This window comes from Protopterus annectens, chromosome 2.part0, assembly GCF_019279795.1.
Source record: "Protopterus annectens isolate FY-2018-M chromosome 2.part0, PAN1.0, whole genome shotgun sequence".
NCBI lineage: Eukaryota > Metazoa > Chordata > Ceratodontiformes > Protopteridae > Protopterus > Protopterus annectens.
The window spans coordinates 632,917,856-632,938,536 of NC_056728.1; the positions used below are offsets into that span (position 1 = coordinate 632,917,856).

At 40.7% G+C, this 20,681-nt stretch overlaps 1 protein-coding gene across 3 annotated transcripts in view; it reads left to right on the forward strand.

Moving 5' to 3' along the window:
- The window catches only part of TMOD1 (tropomodulin 1), a 971,337-nt gene that overhangs the window by 704,279 nt on the left and 246,377 nt on the right, over positions 1 to 20,681 (forward strand). For all 3 annotated transcript variants that reach the window (XM_044060997.1, XM_044060995.1, XM_044060998.1), the window contains one exon: positions 7,524 to 7,643. In XM_044060997.1, the coding sequence (XP_043916932.1) occupies positions 7,524 to 7,643 (120 nt within the window). The remainder of the gene's footprint in view (positions 1 to 7,523; positions 7,644 to 20,681) is intronic.

Genomic DNA, 20,681 nt, shown 5'->3' on the forward strand with positions numbered 1-20,681 from the left:
GGAAATTTCCCACCGACCCCTTGAAAAAGTAAGCAATGGGTAGTGGAAATTATTCAAAGGTTCTTAGGGAAAATAGAAATTGCTTCAGGACGAGTAGCTAATGAGTGAGATAAAATGAAAACAAAGTCTAAATATAAGGTAGAAATAAAAGAAAAAGAGATATAGTTAAGAAGTAACAAGAATGATTTAGAGGGCCTGATAAAGGCTAAATATTGCAAAGTTAGGGGGATCTCACAGAACAAGAAGAGTCATACCTGCAGAGTGCTAAACAGAAAATAAGGTAGCATTTGGATAATATCCATGAGTTTAGAAAGACTGCTATTAAGCTACTGTTTTGATAATAACCCCAGAGAACAAAAACTTTTTGCAGAACAGTTTAGGCAACAGAAAGTAGAAGAGGTTGTTGCCAAACTTAGGAAGTCTATAAGAAGTATAATAACCAGAGTTCCTGTAGAGGTATTTGAGATATTTCTGAAATTCTATGAAAATTTGTATAAAGCAGGGAAATGTGGAAATAAAGAAAGAGCAGAAATGGAAATATTTATGGAAGACTTAAGTATGCCAAGATTGGAGGTAGCTGAGGCTAAACAGTTAACAGTTAAGAAAGGAGAGAAGATGAGACAAAACAGTGATGTAAAATCAATTTGCAGGAAAGATGGAACAAATGGCATTCCTGTGCAAGTTTAGAAGCTAGGAGGGAAGAAAGTGATAAAGATCTGGGCAGTTTTGTTTAGCAGCATTTTAAAAGGAGGGGAAGCACCAACATCCTGGAAGAAAGCTGTGGTAGCTGTAATACATTAAGACAGCAAAGATCCATCAGACTCAGGTCCATATAGGCCCATTTCAGTTTTAAACCAAAGGCATTGCCAAAAGTGATAGATACTGATCAATGTGGTTTTGTGGAGGGGAGGCAAACCTTTGACAACATTAACAGTGATGATTCAGAGGGAAGCCAAATGTAAGAAAATATGGCTTTATTTGTGGGTCTTGGTGTAGAGAAAGTATTCAACAGTGTTAAGTTGGGAGTTTATTAGTGAAAGCATTTGCATTCCCTGATAGAATTATAAGGTTAATAGAAGGCTATTTGAAAGATCAGAGGCAAAACAAGTTGTGTCTGAACAGAGGAACCAGACAGGGGTGTTCTCTTTTTACTGTGTTATTTGCTTTATATTTAGATTTACTGGAAAAGAAAACAAGGACTCATAAATTCAAGGCTATAATTGGTATGGTAATCAAGAAAAGTTGGCTTTATTTGTAGATGATGTTATTGTGTACCTGATAAAACCAGAAAATTACATATTAGTGTTGTGGAACATCTTGAGACAATTTCAAAGTCTTTTGGGGATATAACATTAATGAAGATACAACAAAGGCTATACCTGTAAACTATGCACCCACACATGAATTGGTCCAGCAATGCCCATATTTATAGGGACACAATATAATGAAATATTTAGCGGTATGGAATAAAAAAATATATTATGTTGTGGTAGCTGAGGATATGTAGGAAAAGACTAAGCAAAAGATAATACAAAAGCTGAGAAACTGGAAGCTCGTGTTTATGGATAGCAAGACTCAAGCAGTGAAAATGTTTTTAGACCCTTTAGTTTTATATACAGGTAAGGAATGTTTTTATCAACAGCAGGAAAAGTTGTGGACAGTAAATATTAAAGAGTTGAAGGAATTTATCTGGAAAGGGAAGAGGGCAAGGGTCAAGTGGGATAAGTTGAGCCGTCCTTCAGAATGAGATGGTTTAGGATTAACTGATTTGTAGGGATATTTTAGAGCAGTACAGTTAAGGCTCATATACATAACGCAAGCAGAAAGCTATAATTCAAAGTGGAAATGGATGATGCTGATGATGAAACATGGGCAAAATTCAAGAAATAAGAAGACAGTATGATTTTGGATAGAGATCATTTATTGAATAACAAGTCATACAGAATATTATATTCATGAAAATGCAGGAAGTATTCTAAGAACCAAGCCAACATGAGAAGGAGAAAGGAGATTTTCCCAATAGGGATGACTGCAATTAAGGGTACAGAGAATAGGCAAGAGGGGGCTGGAATTTATAGGAGAAAACTAGCACAATAACCAAGATATTGGGAGCAAATAACTAGAGGAGAAAGATAATAGAATGGGAAGAGGCAAAGAATATATTTGGATTGCAGGCTAGAGACTACCTTCCCTATCAGGGACTGATATCAGGGTATAGGCAAAGAGAAGGGGATAGGAGAATCCTAAGTAAACAACCTGCCCTGGTAGAGTTTTTAGTTGAATGTAGCATAGAAGCTGCTTGCTGTTGAAAAGGGATCATTAGCAGGGCAAAGAAATATTGCACAATAACTATAGGGATTAATCAGAGGAGGTTAGAAAAGTTTGGGAAGAATGATTGGATAAGCAATTCACAAAGTAACACTGAGAGGACATATATATGATTTGCAAGTATGCAACAAAGTCTAGAAGATTAAGGATTTTTGCTTGGAAGCTTTGCATAGGTATTTTTTATGCCACAAGCTGACTCCAAATAATTTTTCCTCAGGTAGATGGCAAATGTTAGAGGTGTGATGGGAAAGAAAGAGGTAACAGGGAACATATGTTCTGGAGTGTAAATAGTTGGCAGACTATATATTGACTATACATTGAATATTGACCAAATGGTTATAACCAAGGAGATGATTTTTTTTCAGCTGGGATACAGTGTTTGAGATGCCTAGATATGGGAAGGCCTTGCTAAGTTTAATTCTGGTGTCTGCCAAAAACGATTACTAGAAAATGGAAATCAAAGTATAAACCAGCTGTATTTGAAGTATCGAGAGAAATAAAAGAATTGGAGGTGGGATCTTTAGAAAAGGGTAGGAACAAATTACATAGAAAAAAAATGGAAATTTTGGGAATAATACATGCAGAACAATGTTTTGGAGGAGGAGTGATATTTAAGGGAAGACAGAAATTGAGCAGTTTATATGATGTTGGACTGATGATAGCAATACAAAAAAACATACGTGAAGTATAATGTTTGTAACTAGGAATATGGTTAATATGGTTTGTTTTCTTTTTATACAAATGTATGTTTGCCTGTGTCTTAAGTTATACTTTTATAAGGGTGCTAAAAATGTTTTGATCCTCCATGAAAAAACAGTCTGAAAACAGCTGGATAAAGAATCTTGATTCGCACACCTGCTTCTCAACTTTCACTGATTGCTGGGATGCATTTGCTTTTCTTCTGCCTGGCGTACAGTGAATACTCATTTTCCACTATTACTCTGCTGTCTCCAATTTTTAATACTGTGCCCCTTTTGCCACAGTTTTGTCAGGATCATCTCTTTCTGCTGGTATGATTGCATCTTTACTATTTTAGGTCTCAGCTGCTTTTTCAAGGCCAGGTTTGGAGCATACACTTGATGTGCCCTTTCATTTAACAAATCCTGTTGTGGAATACCAGTTCAGTTGCTTCTCTGAGCTTTCATGAAATTAAAGCAGTCTGCTCCTTTCAGTTTTTCTAGTACAACAGAAAATTGCAGGTTTTCTCTACATGCTCTGTCTTCTAACTTTACTATTTTGTTTTGAAAAAGCCCTTCTTGTATAGCTTCGTACCAAGACAGCTTTTTTTTCATTTCTCCTCTGTTTGCCATTTTATCAAATCATCTGAATAGCTACTTAAAGCTTCTTCTATTTTTTCCAACCTTTTGTTGTTTGAATTTATATATTCATTCAATGTTTAATTTATTTTAATCACATTTGAGTACGTCTGATTTAAGTTTTCTTCTAAATTACTGGAAGCCATCTCTTGAACCAGAGCTGAAGCTTGAACTGCTTTTTGCTGAACAGCTGCAGAATCCTTCCTAGTCAGTGTTTTCTCTTCACCTTTTCTGGTTGATTTTATTTCAAGTGTTCCATATTTCTTATTTGATGGCATCCAGACAGTATACTTACTAGCAAGTAAATAAATTTTACTCAAAAAACAGCTTCCATGTCAATCCTTTTTCTTAGCTTTTGTTCTCACCTGACAGAGTTGAAGTTAATCTGTTGATCAGTGTGCTGCCATCTTGGAAAGCTCTCTAGTGTTTGGCTGTGATTCCTTCTGTGTTTTAGTCTTCATGCCCTTCCTTCCAATGTGTGGGTTTCATCCAGGTGCTCTGTTTTCCATCCCCAGACCTATAGATGTATAATGTATGCCCTGGTCATTTGTACTTTTACTTTCATCCATATCTAGCACCAGAGGAATATAAAGAGGGTAACTATTTTTTGAGGGGTATGAATGCGAGCACTGTGATGGGATTTTTTATCATTAAAAGCATTTGTCATCTCAGTTTATTGAGAACTACTACAGTTTTGTTAGATTTAAGCATTAAGCTTTAGGTGCAACTTAATTTTTACTGAAGGAAGAAATAAGACTGATTTTCTTTCTTTATTCTTGATTTTGTTCAGGCCATCACTAGATCAAAAGGTTGTTTTTTAAAAAAGGTTTTAAGATACATCTTGCATGCTCTAAACCTATATTACTTCTGTGGCCCCCAGGCCCATGGCTTGATCCACTTACTTCTTCCACACATTTTACAGTGTCCAGATAGGGTAAGGTAACAAAAAAGAAGGTTAAAAAGCCAAATCCAAAGGATAAAAAGGTCACCGAAACAAACCATTCAGTGAAACCTCCAAGAAAGACTCAGCAAAGATAGTCTTTACTGTGTAACACCTTAAACTTCCTGTAGTGGAGGCCCATAGGATATATGCAAATGACCACTTAAGGACATGAGAGTGTTTTATCTATGTGGCTTCTGCTTTAGCTTTTCACTTATTACTTTTTAAGTCTTTAATGGTGCATTAAGGCCAATAAAGCCAAACCTAATAGCTGTAGACCTGCCATATTTCTCCCACTTTCTGAGCTCATCCATGCAACATAAGTGGATTTTTGGCTATACCCTGGAAACATAGCTTAAGGCTGAACTAGATGTCCATAAATGTTAAGGTCCTTGCCATAAGTGGAGGTCCATGGGATATGTGTAAGTGACCTCTTAAGGATATGTCAGTATTTCAGCTACATGATTTTTAAATGTCCATGTTTTTTCAGTTTTACTTTTTAAGTCTTTACTGGGACATTCAGGCCAGTAAAGCCAACCCCATTAGCTGTAGACATACCATGTTTCTCTCTTCTTCCGAGGTCATCAGTACAGCATTAAGTGGCTATACTTTGGAAACGCAGAATTTAAGACCAAGCCTGATGTCCACAAATGTTAAGGCCCTTGCAAAATATCCCAAATAAAATTTAAACCACAGGGGAAAAGGGTCACACAGACTAACCCATTCAGTAAAAACTCCAAGAAAGAGCCCAGCTAAGGTAGAGTTTTCACCATGTAATACCTTAAACCTCCCATAGTGGAGCCCATGGAATATAGCCAGAGTAAGACAAACTATGAGAAAACAGAAAATAAATAATCCGGGAGAGAATACATGGTGAGGTGCAGGGAGAAACAGTGTGCAATTAGGTGCATATGAGGTCCTTTGCATGGGGCTCCATTGCACCCAAGGGTGGCTTTGTTGATTGTAGTTAGATGTCTGAGGTGTATATAGTAAAGGTTTTAATAAGTGGGTAGTAAGGCTGTCTGTGGATGAAATTGATTGACCCCATCTGTTGTTTGATCACAAGTAATGGTCATTGACCTGTTGTAATAGAGCCCCACTCTATTCCACTTAGCCCCAGCCATTTAGTTGCTTTCTGCAGCCCCCCCCCTCCCAACCTGACTTCAACAGACTCTGCCACTGGTTAACATAGTATTAAATCTACCGCTAACTTATGTGTTTTCAGATAAATAAACAAAGGGTGCAGCTGTGGGATAGACTTGGGTAACATTTTACCATATGCAAACTCAAGAGAAGCCTACAGAGAGAGAAGAGAGATAAGTTTAAAGGAAGCAAATCAGATATTTTCTGAGATCAAATATTTCTTTATTGGAGCCAGTTCTTTGAAGCAGAGGGATGGAACTCTGATGGTTACTTTTAAGGCCTTAGGTCATTTACCAAACTGTGCACAGGCAGAGCTGGCTGAAGAGGCTGGAAGTGAATGGCCAATACTAAATTGCCCATGCTTGACACCTAACTGAGATGGGTGGAACAGCAGGCAGCAGTGTAGGCTGACATTGTGTGAGGTGACAAATTTCTTTTGCAAAACAGCCACCAATCATCTCATGCATGGAGGTGCCTACACATCATGGGACTGTCCTTTGGGACATCTATAAATGAGGCCACTGTGGAGAAGTAAGCCATAGGAAGAATAGCATCCATTCATCCATCTGGTTATTAGTTCTTCTACCACTCAACTTGTGCCCCAGTACTGACCACATACAGATATGTTATTCACAAGACAAGTTTTCACTTGGGGGTGGGTCCCCCCTGGAATGAGGAGGAGGATGCAGCTCGAGATGCATACAGGGAATGAAAGGGTGATAGATTAAAAGGAAATGGCTTAATGATCAGCAGACACTGAGGGCAAAATGATTTAGAAAAAATATTTGTTTGCTGACTGTGCATTTTATTCTAACTGCCCAGTTTGACTACTATAAATAAATATTTTAATGGGAAAATATTTAATTATATGTATATATTAATAGAACTTGTTCTGACTTTACTGTGAATGCTGTTGTGCTACTATGATTTTTAATCTCTGCTGCCTCTAGAAATTGACAGTGATCCCTCACAGAGCTCATGCACTTAAGTACAAAATAAACAAACATATTAATGCAGTTGTTGGGTAAGTAATACTGTAAGTGATATGCACATATTGGCAAGAGAGCTGAAAGTGAAACAGGAGCTGTGCTGGTCTTATTTTATGAAACTGAGTCAGGAGCTATGCTGGTCTTTTTGTTAGGAATATTTAAAGGAAAAAAACATATAAAGGTAATTTCTGACCTCATATTGCATCATACCACTTAACTGATGAGAATTTCTCAGAATGTGTTGATTTTTGCATCTTATTTTGGTCTGTTAGTCATTAAATTTAGTTTTCTGGCAAATTACTGAACACAACTGAAGTCACTAAATAATGATAGAGATTTGAGTTTCACATTCCATATTCTTCAGAAAAATGCATGCTAATGCAATATGTATTATTCTAGCAATTCCCTAAGTTCAAAAGAGCTGTATATAAAATCTGTCCCTAATTTTGGGCCTTTGTCCCCCCATTATATTTGGCTTTGTTAAGATTTCTTGTGCTAAGAGGTTGAGAGGTATGTTTTGCAGTGCCTTTGCACAAAAGGGATATTAGCAGTTGTGTTCATATTTGGTTGGCAAGTACCATGTGTGATGTATCCCTGTACTAAATCCTATGCATACAACCTGTCCAAGTGCCAGCTCTGTTTAACAGTTTGTCTCCCATTGGCTCTTAAGTATACTGTTCAATAATGCCCAAGAGTATCAAGTAAATGGTGAAGATTATCATAGGTTGAATGTACATGAATATATATTTTCATTTTTGGCACTCAACACCCAGTAATATTTAACCAGTTGTATTTCTCTCTTTTCAGGAAAAGCGTGGGTTCCCAAACAGAAGCCAGTTGATCCTGTATTAGAGGCTGTGACTCTGGAGCCAGAGCTAGAAGAGGCACTTGCTAATGCTACAGATGCTGAGCTCTGTGACATTGCAGGTACATAATGTTTGCTGTTAGCAAGTCTTATGAATATATGTGTAGTGAGAGATGCTGAAGATTGTAATGTGATGAAGGCACCACTGCTCCTGAGGTAATAGCCTTGTGCACTGTCCTTTACTGTTTCTGTATTGTGAACAAATGAAATCACACTACAAAATGTTCAGTTTTGCAACAACATAGCCAAAATCACTTACTGTTTGACAGATGCGGCTAGATTTTTGACAACACTAGGGAGATACATTTATCTTTCATAGCTCTGAATGTGCTCTTCTACATCTCCAGGTATACTTCTTTTATGTGAAACTTTGAATATTTTTATTTATGAAGTGCTTATTCCATATACCTCGGTTGTTTCTTATGTTGTTACCCAAAAATAGGATATTTAATTGACTTTATGAGATTGCAGATTGGTGTTGTGGTTAGCGGTACTGCCTAATAGCACCTGGTTAAGTCATTTGCGCTGTCTTCTGGAGAGACATTGTTTGGTTCCCAGCTGGGGTGCTTTCTGTATGGAGTTTGAATGTCCTCATTGAGGCCCCTTAGATTTTTCAGGAGTTTGCTTTCCTCTCAAACCCCAAAAACATGCTGAGAGATGAAATTAATATATTTCTATAAGTGTATGTATATGTTTGTGTGTGTTTGTTATGCAGTAGACTGATATGCCATCTAGAACATTGGTTCATAGATTCTTACCGTGCTTATGGTAAAAGGAGACCACTGCAAAGCTCAGCCATATCACCCAATACTGGTGGGAGTTTAAAAATGTCCCATATTAAGTAGACTTTCTCTACATATCCCACTGCTTGTAGGAATAAGCTCTGTCTCTCCCCAATACTGAGTAGGATAAAGTGGATATCAGAAAGTGGCTGAATGTATTGCCTTTGAGTTTAACCTAAATCTAATAGGTATTGAGGTATGTATGACGCAGTGTAGGGTTAGAAATGTAAATTTGATACTAGGACTTTATCTCGATAAACAAGCTAAAGCTGCATACAGTGAAATGTGTGGTTCCATCTTTACAACAGCACTAGTGATGCAGCAGCGTTACCTGCTGTACTTCATGTCTTTACCTGTATATAAGCAATTTTGTCTGTGGTAAAGAATATAAGTAAATTAGGGTTGATTAGCTGCCAGCAAAAAATGTAGGGTAAATTATATGTGATTTCCACTCACACTGTAAAAGGATGTGTAAGTGATGTTGTACAGAACATAAGTGTATTCTTATAGATAGGAAGACTTTGGTGGTTAAAATGGGCTGCTTGAGCTGATCTTTCAATAACGTCCACAGTATCCATTATCCTGTATAAGGATGTTATTATTGTATGAAATGAAACAATCATTAACATAAAGTAATTTATTAGAAGAGGTTACAAGGGATTGGAAAGAGATTAGATAAGCAATTCACAAAGAAACAATGGGGTGATATATATATGTATGTCTCCCAAATCTGCAACAAAGTCTAGAAGATTTAGGATCTTTGCTTGTTAAGTGTTTATGTAGGTATTTTTATACCCCAAGTAGACACCAAATAATTTTTCCTCAGGTAAACAGCAAATGTTGGAGGTGTGGTGGGGAAGAAATAGGTAACTGGGAACATATTTTCTGGGAGTGTAATGAGTTGGCAGACTTTAAACCTTATGTGCCGACTATTCTGTCGGAGTGGGTGATCAAATTGGTGTACTTATGGAAATTACTTTTTGGGTCTATATCACCACATCGAATGGTGATAAGTTCAAACGCCCTTTGTTCGAACTGAAAAATCCGAAAGCCCTAAAATGCAAAGTTACGGAACATTGATTTTCTTCCCAGGGAAAAAAATTGGTGGGCCTTGGCTTTGCTATTTCCTTCACTGTAGTGCGATCTCGGCTTTGGTATATTTAAGTAGGGGGTGTGGTGGCACAGCACCCTATGTTGGGAGTGTGGGGGTGAAGCCCCCCCTGTTTCAGTTTGTTTTAAAATTGTGACTTTTTTTCCCACGGAGCAGCGATTTTTTTTTTCCCCTGGGAAAAGAATCGCTGTTCCGTGAGTTCACTGTTTAGAGTTTTCGGACTTTTAGGTTCGAACAAAGGGCATTCGAATTTATCATCATTTGATGTGGTGATATAGACCTGATTTTTTTGAGCTATGATACAGAATCAGAATTTCCTGGTAAGGCCTTGCTGAGTCTAATTATGGTGGCTGCCAAAAAAACAGTTGCTAGAAAATGGAAATCAAAGTCTAAACCAAATGCACTAAAAGTAGTAAATGCAGTAAAGGAGATAAATAACTGGAATTGGGATCTTTAGAAAAAATGAGAATTGTGGGAACAGTACATGCAGAGAAGGAACGAGGTGTAAAGCAAAGCAGGATTTGAATGAGATATGTAATGTTTGACCGACAATGACTGGATCGATTATAAGTGGTGTATAATGTTTGCAACTAAAGTTATATCAATAAAAAATGCAATTTACTGGTGTATCCGTGTAATTTCTGTGACATTACAGTATCTGGACACTGTGTTTGCAATCTACTGGTTGCATGGAAATGAATAAAATAAAGGAATAGAAACTACAGTTAACCAGGTTTACAGAGGCATAGGACTTACAGTCTTCTATGATGTAAGATGCATATTAATCTATGTTGTATGCTTCTAGAGTTAGTGCAGCAATTAGAACTTTCTTTAGGTATTATGTACTACCACAGTGAAAAATAGGCAAATATTGATTTTATTACAGACACTATAAATAAATTGAATATCATCACACATTGTTAAAAAACAGATGTCCTTCAAGAATGCAATTGCAGTCCTGACATATGGGTTGTCCTGCCTCAGGCAGCCCTTCAGTCGGCCAGATTCCAAAGTCTGGGTCCGGCGTCGGCCGATGTCGCCTCCTCCCTGACGTCAGAGCGGCTGGAGTATAAAGGCATCAGCTGACGCCATCTTCTTCAGTCTTTCTTGCCGCGCGGTGCCCGAAGCAGAAGCAGTTCGCAAGTGCTGGTTGGTCAGCTCCTGTGTTTCAGTTACCGAAGTCATCTTAAAGCTAAGTACCCCATTGGGGAACATTTTTTCTTGCCTCAGCCGATGTCAGAACAAATTGAGAAAGTTAATAATTGTTTGTCTTGTGGTAAACAAATACCTCATAAGGACTTCCATTGTTACTGCCTCCCTTGCCTGGGCCCAGACCACGACGTCTCGGACTGTGCTGCCTGTGCTTGCTTTAATAAACGCACTCTCAGGCGCCGGGCAGAGTTTGCCGAAGACTTTTTTGGTGAATCCTATGCTTACAACATGCCGTCGGAACAACCGACAGCACAAACTACCAAAAAACGAAAGGACTGGGACCGACATCCTCGGCCCGCGTCTTCCACAGATATAACGCCTAAGCCCTCCGCGAGTGCTTCGGTCCCTTTGGAAGCGGTAATTCAACCGCTCCAGGCCGACGACACCGCGTTAACTCATCCCTTGGTCTCAGAGACTACACCGGTGCCGGTTGTTGATTTTCCTCCGGAAACCGAAGTTCTGGATCTACCCGACACCATTCCAGTGGACAAAGTTACCCCTGCACGTGGGGCAGCTAGGCCTCCTGTATCCATGTCAATCAAGGCCTTTGCACGTGCTAAGGCCACCAGCCAGGCCAAGGCCCATCCTAAACCTACTTCTCAGGCCCCTTCTTCTGACAAACAAATCAAGTCTCTGGCTGCAGATCTAATCTCTCTTATCAGGGGGTCTCAGCCTCACCCAGACAGAGGTTCTCAGCCGCCTGCAGAAAAAAGGCCTAGAACTGAGCAGGCTGACAACCTCTCTTCAGATGAAGCCTCTGGGGATTCAGAGCATGCAGATACCCAAGAAGAATCCTTCCAGGCCTATGAGGACTCTGATGCTGAGGAATCTATTCCCTCTGCCTCTCCTCCAGAGGATTTTTCTTTTGGTGAAGTCCTCCACTCCATGAGGAAACATTTTAAGTGGCAGGGTCAGGAATTTTCTGATTCTAGGAAAAGACTACGTACCTTCCTTAAGTTACCCCAGCACAGACCTTTAGCTATCCCTCCAGTTTTGGATGTCCTGGATGATGTTTTCTCTGACTCCAGTGCTTCCCCTGATTCTCTCCCTCCTGCTCCTGTCAAGCCAGACCAATATTATAGGGTCCCTGACACTCACAAGCATCTCTTTGAGGCCCACTCTGTGGATCTAGAAACTATTTCACAGGGCCCCAAAGGAGTGGCTACCTCCTCAGCCAAGAATCCACTGCCAGCTGACAGGGAAGCAAGGTCCTTGGAGAGATGGGGTAAAAAAGTTTATACCTCTTCCACCCTTGCCATGAGGTCACTTAACTGCCTTTTTCATATGTTTCAGTACCAGGATTATTTACTGGATGATTTGCAGAAAAAGATAGCCTCTCCTGAGCCTATAGATAGAAAGGCATTGCAGGATTTGGTGCATAACACTCAGCAGGTTAATAATCATTTTCTACAATGTGGTTATGATGCATTGGAGGCTTCATGTAGGGCAGCTATGACAGGGGCTGTTATCCGTAGACATGCTTGGTTGAAAGAACAGCCACTGCCAGATCATGTTAAAGTAAAGCTCCTGGACGCACCTCTGGATAAACAGAAGCTTTTTGGTGCTAATGCTCAGGATGTGTTGAAATCTATTGAGGAGAAGGCAAAATCAGTACAGGCAGTAAAGGATTTCCTCCAGGTTCAGCCACCAAGGTTCAGCAGGAATTGTCCTTCAAAGAATTGGTCCTTTCCAGACTCTGACAAGTTTCAAAGGGGAAAGAACAGGCGTGCACGAGGCAGAGGGCAATACCGAGACTCCTACAGGGGACGCCAATGGCAACCACAAAATCAGAGAAGTGGCACAGGTAGTTCACCTGCACCACAGGGACAATCACAATGACTTACCTTTCACTCCGCCTACCAAGGCTCAAAGAGAAGCACCTCTAGGCAGAAAATTATCTCTATTCTCAAAAAACTGGCACATTATAACAAAGGACAATTGGATTCTGGACATAATAGACAGAGGTTACAGGTTCCACTTCCATACCTTACCAACAGGACAAGGCATGCCAAACCTGCCACAAAATCAAAGGGCAGAGGCACTCATAGAAGTCTCAAAGCTGTTACAAATAAAAGCAATAGAGAAGGTTCCTCCTCAGGAACAAGGCCAGGGATTTTATTCAAGACTGTTCCTTGTTCCAAGAAAAGAAAACAATGGAGGCCTATATTGGACTTGTCCGTTCTAAATACTTTTCTCATGGTGCCAAAATTCAAGATGCTGATGTTACAGCAACTTCTTCCCATGCTGGGCAAGGGGTCTTGGCTGGTTACTCTGGACCTCAAGGAGGCATACCTGCATGTCCCTATCAGACACAGTTGCAGAAGATACCTCAGATTTCTTGCAGGAACAGAGCACTATCAATTCTCAGCATTGCCGTTTGGCTTATCTACTGCACCCAGAGTATTCACGAAATGCCTGGCATCAGTAGTGGCACATTGCAGACTCTGGGGGATTCAAATATACCCTTACCTGGACGACTGCCTAATACAAGCAGACAGCAAACAGACCTTGATAAAACACTTGGATTATGTCATTCAATTGCTGCAGGCTTTGGGATACACAGTCAACATTCAAAAATCAAGCTTACTGCCATCCCAAGAGATTATTTTTCTAGGAGCAAAACTGGACACACAGCTACAAATGGCTTTCCTCACAGAGGAGAAACAAGAGCATTTAACAGCTTACTTCAAAGGCCTAGCAAAATTATCCCACCTAACCGCAAGGAAGACCCTGCAGGCCCTGGGGTTCATGGCATCTTGCATTCTTCTAATCCCTCTGGCAAGACTACACATGAGAAAGCTGCACTGGTACCTAAAAAGCTTGTGGTCGCAACACAGCCACAGCCTGGAAGTCATAATACTGCTTATACCATGCCTGCAAAGGGAATTTTTGTGGTGGGCTCAAGCAAGTCACTTGAACGAGGGCATGCTTTTCAACAAACCTCCAACAAGTCAAACTATTACAACAGACACCTCAGACCATGGATGGGGGGCGCACATGGATGGCAGATGCATTAAAGGGCAATGGACTCCCATGGAGATGCATCAGCACATAAATCAAAAAGAGATGTTGGCAGTGATACATGCAATAGAAGCCTTTGGAAAATCTCTTCAGCAAGGTCATCTGCTAATAAGGACAGACAACACCACTGTCATGTGGTACATAAACAAACAAGGGGGCATTCATTCCTACCCCCTCTGCAGACTAACAATGATTCTTTGGGAAAAGTCCCTGAAACTGAACATCTACTTGCAATCCCAGTTTGTTCCGGGCAAGGACAATGTTCTGGCAGACAGGTTGAGCAGAAATTTCTTGGATCCACACGAATGGATGCTACACCCACACATTTTCTCACAAATAGCATCTGCATGGGGAAGACCAGACATAGACCTCTTTGCATCTCATCTCAATCATCACCTGGAAAGGTTCTGCACAAGGATACACCATCCTCTAGCTTGGAAAACGGATGCTCTTTCCTTCAGCTGGAATGCTCTAACAATTTATGCATTCCCTCCTCTACCTTTGATCACCAAGGTGTTACTGAAGATCAAGGCAGAACAACCAAGAGGAATCTTGATAGCTCCAGACTGGCCAAGGCAACACTGGTATCCACTACTACTGAGCAAAACTCACACCAAACCGTGGCCCTTGCCTCAATGGCCTCTACTCCTGACTCAACACAGTTACAAGACTGTTCATCAGAACCTGCAAACCTTAAAGCTGACAGCTTGGAGAGTTCCATGACTCAGACCCATGACTCCCTCTCCGAAAAAGGTCAGGAAATTTTGCTGGAGGCACACAGACCTTCCACCAGAAAAACCTATTCGGCCAAATGGAAGAGATTCACCATCTGGAATGTCAACAAGGGCCAGGATCCATCACGGATGAACATACCTCAGATATTAGAATACTTGGCAGAAATGTTTCACAGTGGCCTCTCATACTCTTCCATCAAAATCCACGCTTCAGCTATCTCAGCACATTACAACTGTGATCCACCTGTGTTTTCGCATCCCTTGCTAAGACAGTTCCTAAGAGGCATAAAGAATATCAAACCTCCAAGGAAGCTACCAATTCCTGCATGGGACCTCAATTACGTCTTGGAAAAACCAGCAGCATCTTCAGAAATGCAATTTCTCTCTTGGAAAACGGTTTTCCTGTTGGCAGTCACCTCAGCAAGAAGAGTCTCGGAGATACAGGCCCTCATGGCAGTTCCTCCTTTTCTCATCTTTCATCAGGACAGAGTTTCCCTTAGGACCAATCCTTCATTCATGCCTAAGGTGATATCCAGAGTATCTCTAAACCAGGCAATTCACCTGCCAACTTTCTTTCCTAACCCTCAAAATAAAGGGGAAAAGCTGCTGCATACTTTAGACATTCACAGACAACTATGCTACTACTTGGACAGAACAAAGTCCACCAGGAAGTCTGACCAACTGTTTGTAGCCTATGCTGCTGGAGTGCAAGGAAAAGCAGTCACCAAACAAACTATCTCAAAATGGATTGGACACTGCATCAGATTCTGTTATTCTTTTCATGGAAAAAGTGTGCCAGCTAATATTAGACCACACTTCACCAGAGCTATGGCCACATCCACAGCCTTTCTAAGAGGAGTGGCTACAAAAGATATTCTAGAGGCTGCTACATGGAACTCCATGCATACATTTAGCAAACACTACAACCTGCCATTATACTCCAGATCCCGAGCAGGCTTTGCTTCGGCAGTCCTGCAGGGCCTTCTAGCTACACCTTCTCTTGTTTAGTCCTACCACCCCCAGCTTGGCTATGGTATTCAACCCATATGTCAGGACTGCAGTTGCATTCTTGAAGGACATAGTACAGTTTTGTACCTACCATAAATGTAGATGTCCGATAGATATGCAACTGCAGTCAGGTTTTCCCTCCCTCCTACCCCTCTGTTTTTCCCCTTTTGGGTCCTTTCTCCCCTTACCTATCAGCTGGGGTTATATATTAAGGTGTATCTGTTTATTACTGTTGTGCATGTCTGGTTTTATCTGTTTATCCATTCACAAAATTTAGCCTTCCTTGGAGGGCACCTGGCATCTGGGGCAAGAAACACTGAAGAAGATGGCGTCGGCTGATGCCTTTATACTCCAGCCGCTCTGACGTCAGGGAGGAGGCAACATCGGCCAACGCCGGACCCAGACTTTGGAATCTGGCCGACCGAAGGGCTGCCTGAGGCAGGACAACCCATATGTCAGGACTGCAGTTGCATATCTATCGGACATCTACATTTATGGTAGGTACAAAACTGTACTTTTTTATTTCTGAAAATTCTAGCTATGAACACAAAGTACAGTATCATGATTATAAATGTAGGCTTTATTTTTAATTTTCCATTTTGGCTGAGATTCTTATGTAAGTACCACATATTTGTGCAATGTTAATATCCAAGGGGGTCACTGCACAAAGTATCTGATAGCTAATTAGAGATATAACAGGCAGGAGATAGCACCTGCATGCCAAGCAAAAGACCATATAAGAAAAGAAAGGTATAGATGAAACTGAAAGGATAGCGTTATGCTACTTTATGGTAGGAGCAGCACACATGTGCAATGTGAAGGCCATCAAAGGTAAGGTACAGCAGATGTGCCTCCACATGCAATGCAGCTAGCAACTGGCTGCCAAAAGAAGGGCAGTACAGACAAGTGCAGCAGCAGAGAGTTAGAAAAAAGTGAGTGTCAACAACAGAGTGACAGTCCTGTTCATCGTATAAATGGTAGAAGATGGGGTAGGTAAGAAAAGAGAGAACAGCAAGCAGAAGTAAACAAAGAATGCCAACAGAAGGAATGAATAGTGGAGTAGAGAATGAAGGGTATGTTTGGGTGAATAGAGAGAGATCCTTTGCAGAAGACATTGTGATCTGTAATGAGAGTAGGGAACAGGTGGCGGAGACCCTGGAGAGATGGAGATATGCTCTAGAGAAAAGAGGAATGAAGGTCAGCAGGGCTAAGACAGAATATATGTGTGTGAATGAGAGGGAGGATAGAGAAACGGCAAGGATGCAGGGAGTAGAGGTGGGGAAGGTGGATGAGTTTAAGTACTTGGGATCAACAGTTCAGAGTAATGGTGAGTGTGGAAGAGAGGTGAAGAAGAGAGTACAGGCAGGATGGAGTGGGTGGAGAAGAGTGTCAGGAGTGATTTGTGACAGACGAGTACCAGTAAGAGTGAAAGGGAAGGTCTACAAGAGGGTAGTGAGACCAGCTATGCTATATGGGTTGGAGACAGTGACATTGACAAAAGGTCAGGAGTCAGAGCTTGACGTAGCAGAGTTGAAGATGTTAAGATTTGCACTGGGTGTGACGAGGATGGACAGGATTATAAATAAGTATATTAGAGGATCAGCCCAGGTTGGAAGGTTTGGAGACAAAGCCAGAGAGGCAAGATTACATTGGTTTGGACATGTGCTGAGGAGGGGTGCAGAGTATATTGGGAAAAAGATGCTAAGGATGAAGCTGCCAGGTAACAGGAAAAGAGGGAGGCCTAAGATAAGGTTTATGGATGTGGTGAGAGAGGACATGCAGGTGGTTGGTGTGACAGAGCAAGATGCAGAGGACAGGAAGAAATGGAAACAGTTGATCTGCTGTGGTGACCCCTAATGGGAGCAGCCGAAAGAAGAAGAAGAGAGAGATCCTTTTGAAATTTCTAAAACAGAAGGGTAGGTGAGGACAGTACTGGGAGATGACTGTGACTGGGATAAAGGGAGAACTGCAGGTGTCAGGTACAGACAGGTAGACACAGAAGATAGGTACAGTCAGGGGCCGTATACACACAAAAGATGGGGAGAAATGTGGTTGGATCCATAGAAAATAATGGGGAAGATTGTACAGTGGCTAGGGAATGGGAATTAACACGTAAGGGACAGAGTATATCAGGATGGGGACATGGTGGGTTCTTGGTATAGTTAGCTAAGGGGCCAGCTCAGAGATTAGCAAACTGATGCATTGCTCACCTGGCTAGCTGATGATATAATACAGTTGCTTATTTTGGAGGCTTAATTTATGGGACCTGCCAGTTATGTGACACAACTAGTCACAACAAAACATGTTCTTTATTGCCAAGGCAGGCATTCGGTTGCCAGTACACCATGGCTGTGACCAACCTCTGCAGCTAATGGCGGGATACTGGCAGAGACCCTGCTGTTCAATTTCAGGGCAGGAATCCCCCCCTCAAGACAGGCTGACATGAAGGGCACCAATGACTTCTACAGGTCACTTCTAACAGGGGGACTAATCTTCCCTCCTAAGAGAAAACTTGATGGGCACTGGTTACCCAGCACCAGATGCAGCAGCTGGCAGAGACTGGGGGTGTATGGTCTCTCTTTATCATCTACCACAACTGGACCTGCAAAAGGAAAGTACAGTGGGAAATGTTTATCATACACATGTGATTCAAACATAGTCACAGTTCTATAGTGCACTGACACAGATGTATACACACCCTGCTGCCTGGGGAGGCTCTCTGTTGTTCTTTTTCAGCATACAGACATGGTAAGGCAATGCTCTTCCACAGCTACAGAACAAGTACTTATTGTTAGGCATGGGCATACAACACTTCATGCAGTACAAGACAATGGTGGTACCATCATAATGATTCTGTTATAAGAAATCTGTGTGGTCTGGTGTTTGTGTTCTGTCTGAGAGGTGGACACTTAGATTTATCTAGGCTGCACATTTCATGTGTTTTTTCATTGGGTAATTTGTCTTCTGAGTGATACTTAATACACAACAAATTTCTGGGCCTTTGTCTTTCTAAAAATATTTCCAGCCTGCATAAACTAAAGCACTGCTGGTGATTCCCTGCTGGGTGAGGAAAGTAAACATATATATATATATATATATATATATATATATATATATATATATATATATTTGTCTGTGACTTGCTGATAGAGTTGTTTTCTGTTTTACCTACTCCATTTTGTTTTCTGTTGCAAGAAATCTGCTAGGCCTAGTGTTTTTGTTATATGTGAGAAGTAGACACTTAAATTATCTAGGCTACACATTTCACATGTTTTTTCAGTGGTTAAATTGTATCTTGAGTGATACTTAAATTCACAGCAAATTTCTGGGCCTTTGTCTTTTCGAAAAAGATTTGAAGCCTGCATGCACTCATGGTTATTCCCTGCTAGTTTTTTTTTTCACCTACCCATCCTTACATTTGTTGGTCTGTTTTTTAAACCTGATGATTTTAAGCTGCCTACCCTTAGTGTAAATTGAGCTTAATAAGTTCCTCCTTTTCTACACTGCTGTTGATATCTTGAATTGTTTATTTATCTTTCCTTGTGCTTATATTGAAAAAGTGCATTTTGCCTTATCATTGTCTGTAATACTGATTTACTTGTTCTGAATTCATTATCTAGCTAGCTGTTGAATAAAGTAGTTATTTTTACACTCTAGCAAGCACTTTTTTTTACATCAAGAGGTCAGTGGATTTTCCATCTAGTGTACTGGGAAGTAGCCTGGTCTGTTTAGGTTGGAGAAACACTTGAGATTTCTGCACATAGTTTTACTTATTAATCAGCTTACCTTGATTTTAGTGCCTTTATAAATTCTGTACAATTGAGTGGCTGTTGGCTCATTTATATGAAGCAAAGTACTTTTATTGAATAATCACACTTTTATAAGCTGTTTAAAGTACACTGCTGTATCCATATCTTTATGTTTGTTTGTGGTAGCATTTCATATTTTGGATGTTTGTAATAATTTGTCTAGTGGCAGTAGGAATTTATCTGATCTATCTGAGCTGGGAAGTACACAAAACGGCTCTAAGTTTCTTTTGCACTTCTCTTCTATACTGTGAATGTACTGTAGCAGTTTCAAAAAACTGTACTGTGTGCTGCTGTTTTAACTAGTTAATTGCACTCTGTTACATTGTATCTGTTAGTTGTAGGACTGTTGTGGGTAGTTTGTGTGGTCTTGTTACACTTGGGTGCCAAACCAGCTATTCTACATTAAGAAGGTGTTTTCTGCACTCTTGTGGCAAAAGCGTGCTGATCTAGCCTGTCTGATTTGGGAATTGCTGGTGGAAGGCTTATTGGTAGTTAGCTTAAAATATGTTTCTCTTTGCGCTCATATTTAAGCCTCATGTTTGTGCAATGCTGCCCTCACACAGAGGTGGATAGCAGTGCCCTGTACAGATGCAAAAGCTAGAAGCTCAGTTTTTCCCTGAACAGCTGCCAGTGGAACCCTTCCATGCTTTTCTGCTACTCTAGGAGCAACTCAATTGCGCACTGAGTAGCATTGCCTTATTGATCATCCTTAGCCTACACAAAGTATAGGTCCCTCTTGTAGTCTTGGTGCTACAAGCACATTCCAGTCAAATTAACGTATTTCCTTCCCTAATAAAACATACAGTAAGAGCCTGCTATTATGGAAGGGCAGTTTCCCATCATCTCTCTGGCCAGCCTGATAGACATGAGCATCCTGAGGCAATGTAGCTATTGTCTCATGTATACTGACAACCACTTATTCCTGAGACAAATGCTTTATGTGACATATGTAGTTACACTATGAAATTGGAGGCAAGGCTCACATAAAGGCAAATTGAATGCCAAACAGGTTGTCAACATGCACACACTTCTCACACTAAATAAGGACATGACACATAAACCCACATATGCGGAGGTACGCACTAGTAACTTACCAAAAGATCAGAGGCCTCCAAAACAGAAACCACTTACACACGTAACAATGCAAAAAACAACCAAAACACATAGTAGCACACACACCAGTGTCTCAACAAATAAGCCGAGGCGTAATACCACTCATAGGTGACTTCACTGTATGACACATGAATGTTCCCATCACCAGGCCAGATAAGGAGCAGGTTACAGTTAGCTACCTGTCAGGTGCCAGGATCCATCAAGATACTCAAGCACTCAAGTCACTCAACCACAAGTACTGGTACGACTCCATCATAGTCCATGTGGGGATGAATGACTTCAGATGTACCTCATTAGACTATATGAAGAG